Source organism: Brachyistius frenatus, unplaced genomic scaffold (assembly GCF_029030835.1).
Source record: "Brachyistius frenatus isolate BFR_SWC_R1_liver_20210118 unplaced genomic scaffold, ASM2903083v1 Contig_30, whole genome shotgun sequence".
NCBI classification, from domain to species: domain Eukaryota; kingdom Metazoa; phylum Chordata; class Actinopteri; family Embiotocidae; genus Brachyistius; species Brachyistius frenatus.
Window position 1 is genome coordinate 4,055,186 of NW_027210629.1, and position 8,815 is coordinate 4,064,000.

The 8,815-nt window shown below is 40.7% G+C and overlaps 2 protein-coding genes across 2 annotated transcripts in view; one reads left to right on the plus strand and one right to left on the minus strand.

Moving 5' to 3' along the window:
* The window catches only part of fbxl17 (F-box and leucine-rich repeat protein 17), a 222,339-nt gene extending 218,754 nt beyond the window's left edge, over positions 1–3,585 (minus strand). Inside the window, exons 1-2 of the mRNA XM_069699583.1 lie at positions 3,381–3,585; positions 982–1,490 (exon numbers count right to left, since the gene is read on the minus strand). Of these exons, the coding sequence (XP_069555684.1) occupies positions 982–1,470 (489 nt within the window). The 5' untranslated portion in view covers positions 1,471–1,490; positions 3,381–3,585. The remainder of the gene's footprint in view (positions 1–981; positions 1,491–3,380) is intronic.
* Positions 3,586–5,513: 1,928 nt separating this feature from the next.
* prxl2c (peroxiredoxin like 2C) lies at positions 5,514–8,748 on the plus strand. The gene is made up of 6 exons (XM_069699580.1): positions 5,514–5,772; positions 6,100–6,168; positions 6,320–6,373; positions 7,163–7,268; positions 7,385–7,519; positions 7,645–8,748. Exons 1-6 carry the CDS (start codon positions 5,590–5,592, stop codon positions 7,773–7,775), a joined length of 678 nt encoding a protein of 225 aa, XP_069555681.1. The 5' UTR covers positions 5,514–5,589; the 3' UTR covers positions 7,776–8,748.
* The last annotated feature ends 67 nt before the right edge of the window (positions 8,749–8,815 follow it).

Genomic DNA, 8,815 nt, shown 5'->3' on the forward strand with positions numbered 1-8,815 from the left:
ACTTTCATAATTTCATGTTCATTTCAAGCTGTGTAAGCTTTGAGAAGAGTCAGATTTTAGCTTCTTTTTTTTTATTATTATTTTTACATATAATGTTATGAATAGTTGGAAGGCATCTGTCAGGGCGTTCAGTCTGGACCAAGGTTAAAGTTTCTGTTGACTACATCGATCTGGTTAGTTTTGGTTTCATTGCCATTTTTGCTAGCGCAACAACATATGTAGGTGTGCATGACATACCGACGTCCTGTTGTCGTCCCCTACGTGGACTACATGTCCCTATACTAGTCATTGACTCTTGTTGACAGATGTGCGTAGCCTTTTCCGTTTAAAAGGAGACAAAATTATGAACAGATTAATTCCAATGACGCAATGAATTATTACTATGCCGTTGCTACCAGCACTGTTTTTCCTCTCCGAGATTAAGATTTTAAACGTCAACATTTTTCGGCATTTTTCTCAGGCTGAATTTTGATTTCTTTGTCAGACCAAATTACAATGGAATATTCTGTCTCTTCCTCTCTCCATGGGATACTGCGGCTGATTACTTCTGCAGTTGTTTTTGTTTTTCTATTGTTTAAATGGTTGACCGTAGCCTGCCTCCTCTTCCTGTAATTGATCCAAATGTCCTGAACATCTAAAAACACTTTTCACACCTACTACTTTGGCTTGGACCAAAATGAGAAGTTCAAAGGTCCTGACCAAACAAGGGAGGTGTGAAAGCACCCTTAACGCTATGGTTACTTATTAGTAAACTTAGAATTTCTCTAAGTGAAGACGGCCTTATTAATCATTAGCAGCACTGATAAATCGCTGCTGTTTAGGTCACGAGTACAAAGCCATGTTGCGTCTCCACCACAGTGTCCGGTAGTGTTCGTGCAGCGCGCGCGCGGACACACACACACACACACACACACACACACACACACACACACACACACACACACACACACACACACACACACACACACACCAGCTGCCTACCATCTCAGTGTAGTCACTGGTGCAGCCAGGCACAGGCACAGGTATGGGCACGGTCACAGACACACCAGCGGTTCGGAAGAGCGCCGGTGGTGGAATCAGTTTGGCAGGAACAGCTGATAACAGGCTCCTCCCTTGGCCCTCCCAAATGGCCAGTTCCCTGGGTGACAGCAGGAACTTGGAGCAATCCTCAGGAGACGCGAGTGTTGCGTATCGCTCGGCGAGCTTCGAGGCTGCTGCTGCTGCTGCTCCGATGCCGACTCCACCTACACCTGGGACGCTGATTCCAGTGACGCTGTTGTGGCAGCACCCGTTGACGGCGGCCTCCAAATGGTCGCTGTCGTCGTCGAGACCACTGCTGTTGCTGTGGACAATGAAGCAGAGCATGCAAGGGCCCTGCAGGAAACAGTTCCTCTTCTTCTTCTTCCTGTGATGCAATTTGCGTGTCCTCTTCTTTACGCGGTAACCATTTTTCGAGAGAAGATGGCCCATATAGATGATTCAAGGAACCTCTGGAATAACAGGAGTAAATTCATTAGTAAATGCATCATTCAGCAATGTTCTCATGTCCATGATTATCAGGATACGGCAGACTGGCTCTCGATGTTGGCATCAAAACCTGAGTTTTGGTATCAAAACCTGAGTTTTGGTATTCATATTTTATACCCTTTTCTTGTTCATTTATCAAAACAAGCCAAATTTATCAAACAAAGAACAGTTATATGAACACAAGCAATGAGACACAAAAAAATTATTTCATAAAATTGGCAATTTGAAGACAAATAAAAAAAAAATTTATTTTTTTTTTAAATAGGTAAGAAGACCCGACAAAGCCTTCAGTGAATGTTCACAATTTCACCGTCTGAAATGCTCCATATAATAGACATATTTCAGTCATTAAATGAAAAGTACTGAGGTTCCATAATCAGCCGTTGCCTAGCGTGGTGAATACAAAAATAATGATTTTACTTTACATTATTATTGCTATTAGTATGTTATTTCATGTATACTATTCTGTAACCAGTTGTGCATATTATAGCTTTAATATCACTTTATAAGTGGGTAGCTACCTTAACAAGTAAGAAAAATGTGTATCTATCTATGGTCACCAGCGCACATATAAAACGACACAGCAGTAGTCATATCTGAGATCATTTTCATCTCTCACCACCGTCATCATCATCATCACTGTTCTTCAACAAAGATCTTAAAAGATAGCATTCATTCTTTTTACAAGCCTGTCCTGGTATTGGTTGCCTAAATCATTCCTTCTGTCCATATTGGCAAAGTGAAAATGAGCCTTTCTCAGTCTTAGAAAAATCAAAATAAATGTCTTTCAAAGTTGAAGCCTTTTTGCCACACGATTTCTTGTTTATGTTTTGTTTTTTTCCCCCAGACAAGCTTTCTTGACTATGCTGCAATGGAGGATTAACAACACAAAGAGGGAATATCATATTAGATTTGAAAGACAACCCTAACCTTGGCTGACATAGACTGATGAAAGATTGATATGAACTTCATCTGGACTTCTGGGGGGCATTTTGGCACATACAAAGGACAAACAGGGAACAGCGAGGCGCTTGTTTTTATCGCTTACATTGCAATAACAACGCAGGATGTATTCATACTCAGTGTGGACTGGAGAATGTAAAAACAGCACGTCACAGCTTTATACACACGCCAAAACAAAGAATATGTGAGCTTGTTCTGCGTGTCACGATCAACGAAGGTAGAACCACAAATACTGGAAGAGATAGGAGGCTGAAACAGAAATTGAATTCTCCTCCTGCCCATGTAAAACATATTACTAGAATGCAAAGCAACACCCTGGCTCGGTATCACAATGAAATGACGACCTTGTTTGTAAAAGGGATCACACGTTGTCAGTATAAATGCTAAAACTACGAAGGAGCAGCCAGCTGAAGCTCATTACACTTGTATCGTGTGAATACATTACTTGTCAAACGTTAAAAAAAATAGTAAAAATGAATAAATTAATAAATAAAAAAAAAGCCTAATTTGAATGCACAAGTGTAAATGCCAAATTGCAGATTTGTTCCTGTCGTATTGAAAGTCTGGCAGCGGAACAATCTGGCCGCTGCCGGATGAAAACACAGAGATGTAAACAGTGAACAGGTGGTCATTTGTTTAGGCGTACACAAACACACAACGCGCACTCCTAACGTGGCGGCTGCGGTTCGTCTGAAATAGCTACAGGTTTATTTCTCGCATATGCTCTAAACTTAACGCAGTCCCCTCGTTTAGAGAGGAGGCGAACAAACAAAAAAAAAAATAAATAAAGAAGAAAAAGACACGGCTCCGTGGAGCTCTCTCTGCCAGGCTAGCTCGCTCCTTCACCAGATGCTAAGTTAGCTGTAGCCCCAGTATGAAGCAGCTCTCACCACTTCGCACGGCGCTCCCACGCTCCGGACGGTGCTTGCATAATACGCGGTCAAGGTGAGCGCTGACGAGTCCCGGCAGGAGAGACGCAGACGCAAGAAAAAAAAAAAAAAAAAAAAAAGCAGCGACCTGACTGCTGTGGTGTTTGTCCCAAACAGTGGCAGCTCTGGGTCTGCCTCTGGTGCTGGCTGCTGCTCTTGAGGACAACACTTCCGCACCGAGAGGGCAGCGGGACGGAAGCCGACGAGGGCGATTCGTAATTCGTTTATGGGGAGCTCCGTGAACCTGCCAGCTGTAAGAGGCCTGAGGAAGAGGTGAGGCTTGTTATACCTAGCCTCGGTTTGTGCATGATCAGTTCCATGACTAATTATTTTTATTTGTTTAAAAGCCAGAGTTAAAACACCACAGAGTCCCTTTCACAACGTAACTACCAGCTCCAAAAACTTGGTGAAGTTAATATCCCAGAGCCCTTGATCCTATAAGGCCCCCAGGTTCACAGATTGTGGTTATTATTGTAACTGTAACAATTGCTTGGGAATGTAACACTGTCGCACATTATACACTTATTTACCTGAGGGGCCCGGTGATTTGATACCTTTGTATCCTCTGTATACCTTTGCAGTTGATGTAATATATGTGTACCTGGTGCATATTTCTAAATGAAGTTGTGTTTAATCAAATGATCAAAGTCGAATGGACACTCATCAAACGTTAAGGGAGATAGTATTCCAGCAGCAGGTTCGGTTAGTTTTGGGGGCTTAAGCAATGTTCTGTAATGAAGCTGCCATGTGCAGTCTACCACACAGCCTGTACCTGTTGTGTCCTTAATTTTATACACCTCAATCCAACTGGAACATCAAATATCTGCATGCTGCTAAATAAAAGAGAATGTCTAACCTATTTTCCAAGGAGATCCCATTTTGATCATTCAAACAACAAAGTTAGCCAGAGGTTACATGCTCATTATGTTGTTGTTGTTTAATTTATCTGTGCATTTCACCCATGATTAATATTACACATGTTTCCTACATTGTACAAAAGTATCAGAGCATAGATTGGCATGTCACTGGTCTGTGCAGCAGGACGGCATTGCCATCGCCCAAAATTGTACTGTTTATCTTTGAGGAAATCTCTGTGACTGCAGTGTAGACTAATCATCAAAACAAAAGTCTGAAATGTAAAACTAGAGACATAACACAGGATAAAGCTCCCCCAAAATTCAGCCTGTGGACACCGTTGCATAACATGTGGCTCTGTCAAGTCTGAGAAAAAGAAGGTCTGTGTTTCTGTACCACCAAAAAGATGGGAGGGGCGGGGGGTGGGAGGGGACTACGACATTATTTTGGAAGGCAGAGAGATTTTCATAGAAGTTGTTTTTTATGTTACATTATTGCACTATGCTGCACCAATGTTGAGCTGTAGCCTATATATGTCTTTCATCTGTTTAGGAGTAGTATATGTTGTTTTTTTTGGATATGTACATTGAGAGCATGTTACAACCAATGTCAAATTCCATGTACGTGCAAACATATCTGGCCAGTGAAGCTGATTCTGATTCTTCTGATTATGAGAAAAGCAGGGTCCGGTTTTGGGTAAATAAATGGTCTTCTGCTCTTGTGAATATAATAAGATTTTAGGCCTTCTAAAGTATCCCTTTAATGGTTGGATATTTAACCCTTTAATTTTTGGGGGATTTTTTTTTTGGGGGGGGGGGGGGGTTTAAAGAAACCCTCACAGCATCCTTGTCACCAACGATCCCCAAAAAATATGAAAATATAGAAATAAAATATAACTTGGTTGAATGCAGCTGCGGGTCATTTTGACCCAAGGACAACACGAGGGGTTAAACCATGAGCAACTCTGTGACTATTTTACATTTTTCAAGGCACAAAACAACACGATTATCATATGAAAGCATACAGTATAGGACTGTTATTGCAATAGGTCTCCATGTGCACTCATTTTAACTCTTTATTTTCCTATTCATTTTAAAAGCCCTCTCTCTTTCTCTCGCTTCTCTCTCTCTCTCTCTCTCTCTCTCTCTCTCTCTCTCTCTCTCTCTCTCTCTTTCTGACACACACACACACACACACACACACACACACACACACAAACTTCCATTAGGGGCGTGAATTTCCAGCCACCAGCTCCTCCAGGCTGAACGGCTGTTCCTAAAATAGCACCACCGCGACATCGGAAGCCTCAAATAACATGGCTGGAGAAGTTTCACCAATAACTCGACAAGTAACTATAGAAAACCGGGAAACTCGGACCGCTTCTGTCAATATTGATCTCAGAGACGTCGAAGACTGCTTAATTTACGACCGGCATGGAGTCGCGGTCCCGTTCAAGACCTTGTATGGAGACAGGAAATCGGTGATCATTTTCGTGCGGGTACGGCAAACCTTTTTCTGGCTTAGCCTTGCAGATGATGTTTAGGCTGTAGATGCCTGAAGTTGCATTCGTAAACTCAAGAGAGGCTGTAATTGAGTCGGTTGAGCCTCAAAAAGGTGGCCTTGAAAGACATCAAGGTGGGCATCAGGTGAGATGTACACGTGCCCCAACAACCTCTCGTGCTGTGGTGGAAATGGAGGAATGGAGGGATGATGTCCATATAGGCGAAGAGAGAGGGAGAAACATTATATAGTTGCAAGATGCGAGTCTTGTCATGTAATCTCTCATGTCACTTGTTAATACGTTATAAACTGTATGTCTCTGCAGACTTTCTTGTGCTACAGCTGTAAAGAGTATGTTGATGATTTGAGCAAAGTACCCAGAGAAGCACTGCAGGTAAGTCCTGATCTAAGAGTAATACACTGGAGGCAGTCACCAGGAGCATAGCTGCACATTTGACATGCAAATCAAATGCTGGTAGTAGCAGATTGCAGTAGTAAATTACTGATTATAAAAACAATCCCCAATTTGATGTGTGTTGTTGCAGGGGGCTGACATTAGACTGGTTGTGATTGGTCAGTCTGCTCACCACCATATAGAGGTAATTGATTAATTATGAATATGCAATTAGATTATTGGGGGAGGGGGTGCATTTTGATGCACCTGCATGGATGTTTTAAATTGTTCTATTTTCTAACAACTTCATTAATGATTTTTTTCCAACACAAGAATAAAGAAATCTGAACATTTGAGCAATCAATACAAGAGTGTGACCCTCCTTCAGCCCATCAGGATATATAGACTATATTACAAGTATATATATTCTCCAATAAAAAGTAGAATAAATATAAGACAAATTATACTAAAAAAAAAATTAACAAATGTAAATAAATAATAACACTTATGGCATTGAGAGAATTTCACAACCAATATAAAATAATTAAAGACAGTGTGACACTCTTATAGACATAATCATGTTTCCTTTTATCAACTGGTGCATCGTCAACAGTCATGAGAGCATCAAAACAATTCATGTTAGAGATACGTTTTCGACAAAGTAAACTATGACCAGGTTTTGTTATACTTGCATATAAGTACCTTTCTCCAAATTGAACAGTAGCCATAACCTCCAGATTGATAGGAGGACTCCTTCCCTTCCGATTAAGAAATGAATTAAGCGAGCTAGCAGTTGTTGCATTGCAGTTGCCACTCTTAAGTTACAGAGAGTTACTGTGTCACAGCCTAAATGTTTGGTTGTTTTTATACTTTGGTCCAAAAGAAGAAACAATATCAGCTATATTTTAAATCTAATTTGAATGACAATTGAACTTGCATTTTTATTTAAAGACATTGTACACAGGTGAGATATGTTCCTCTATCTCTCGTCTAGCCATTCTGCTTGCTGACGGGGTATTCCTATGAAATATATGTGGACCCGGAGAGATGCATTTACCAAAAGCTTGGGATGAAGAGAGAGGAGAAATTTATAGACTCTGGTAATGCAATAACAGTATGAAGTCATAAACTTGTAGCACCAGCAGTGATCTTATTTTGAAAAGATAATTAATAAAAAAGAAATTGCATCTCCGGATTTATTTTATTGTGTACTCAGCGCACCCAAGTCCCCATGTGAAGTCTGGTGTTTTTATGGGCCAAATGAAGAGTATATGGAGGGCCATGAGGAGCCATGCATTCGATTTTCAAGGTGACCCTCATCAGCAAGGTGGAGCCATCATTGCAGGACCCGGTGAGATGTCCTGTCTCTTTATTTCCTGTTATGTGTTATTTGTGTAAATGTTCAATCTTAATTTCCATATCTACCTCCATTGAACCCCCCCCCCCTCCTCCCTTCCACCATTTGTCTCCCTGCAGGCTCTCAAGTTCATTTCCTCCATTTTGACATGAACCGCCTCGACCACATGCCCATTACCTGGCTCCTTCAGCTCGCCGGGGTTCAACAGACCCTGGACTTCAGCGATAAGCCAAAGATCATTGAGGTGTAGCGAGCTGTCCACCTGAAAGTGTGCTTCGCCCCACGTCACTGTTATTATCACACATGCACTGTATACACAGATGGGTCCAAAAGTGGGAGACCACCAGTAAAAATGTCCATTACAAATGATCATCTTAGCTTCATAATTTCAGCAAAAAGTTGAAACAGTGAAAAATGTACCGGGAATTTAGAACATGAGATGGCAGGCCCCAGTTATGATTCAATGACAGCAGCAATAGAGCTGCATGGACTCCTGTTAACTCTTGTTATCCTAGCTTGATGAGACAATATCCCAAAGAGCATCTTGTGATGTCAGGAATGTTTGTCTTCCTCAGGCTTCAAGTGCCCCCATAAATGTTCACATTTGCTTAAATGAGAGCAGAATCTTCCATCTTTTTTTTTTTTTGGTTTACATGCCATATTTTCCTGCTTTTTAATTTTTTAATTACGTTGACATAAAATATACATTTTCTATGTGATTTCAGACCCCACCATATGTTACTTCATTACTTTGTTACATCACAATTGTGCATGGACAAATTGCAACATTTTCAGTAACAGATATTTATGTCCCAGTATTTCTGAGACTATGGTTGCTGTACTGGGCTGAGACCTGACCGTTGAGCCCAGTTTTGGATAGATCTTAAGCGCACTGTTTATGTTTAAAGCGTATTCTTGACTATGGAGAAAGTCATTTTACTATCTGAAGGTCAAATTGTTTCCAGGGCTTCCAATCACATCTCATGAGGTTGAAACAGCCAGGGAATGGCCCTTGAGGTAAAATGGTTTTTGTTTTTGATTTTCTACATTTATCAGTCATCATGTTACTTGTTGTAATGCTGTATGTAAAAGTTGTAATGTCATGTCCTTCAATGGTTGCATAGTTAATACTTAACAGCATTGGCAGAGTCTTATTTTTATACCCATGTCTATAGTGTTTATTATATTGTAAATAAAGTTTAATTATTATTATTTATTTTTCACATTATATTTATCATTTATTTTATTTTATTTTGGGGGGGGGATTTATCTTGCCTCCCACATTACACT

Coding starts and splice junctions, on each gene's coding strand:
- prxl2c (XM_069699580.1), top strand. CDS start 5,590: ATGGCTGGAGAAGTTTCACCAATAACTCGACAAGTAACTATAGAAAAC. Junction 7,269..7,384: donor GGAGAAATTTATAGACTCTG/GTAATGCAATAA, acceptor TTGTGTACTCAG/CGCACCCAAGTCCCCATGTG. Junction 7,520..7,644: donor AGCCATCATTGCAGGACCCG/GTGAGATGTCCT, acceptor GTCTCCCTGCAG/GCTCTCAAGTTCATTTCCTC.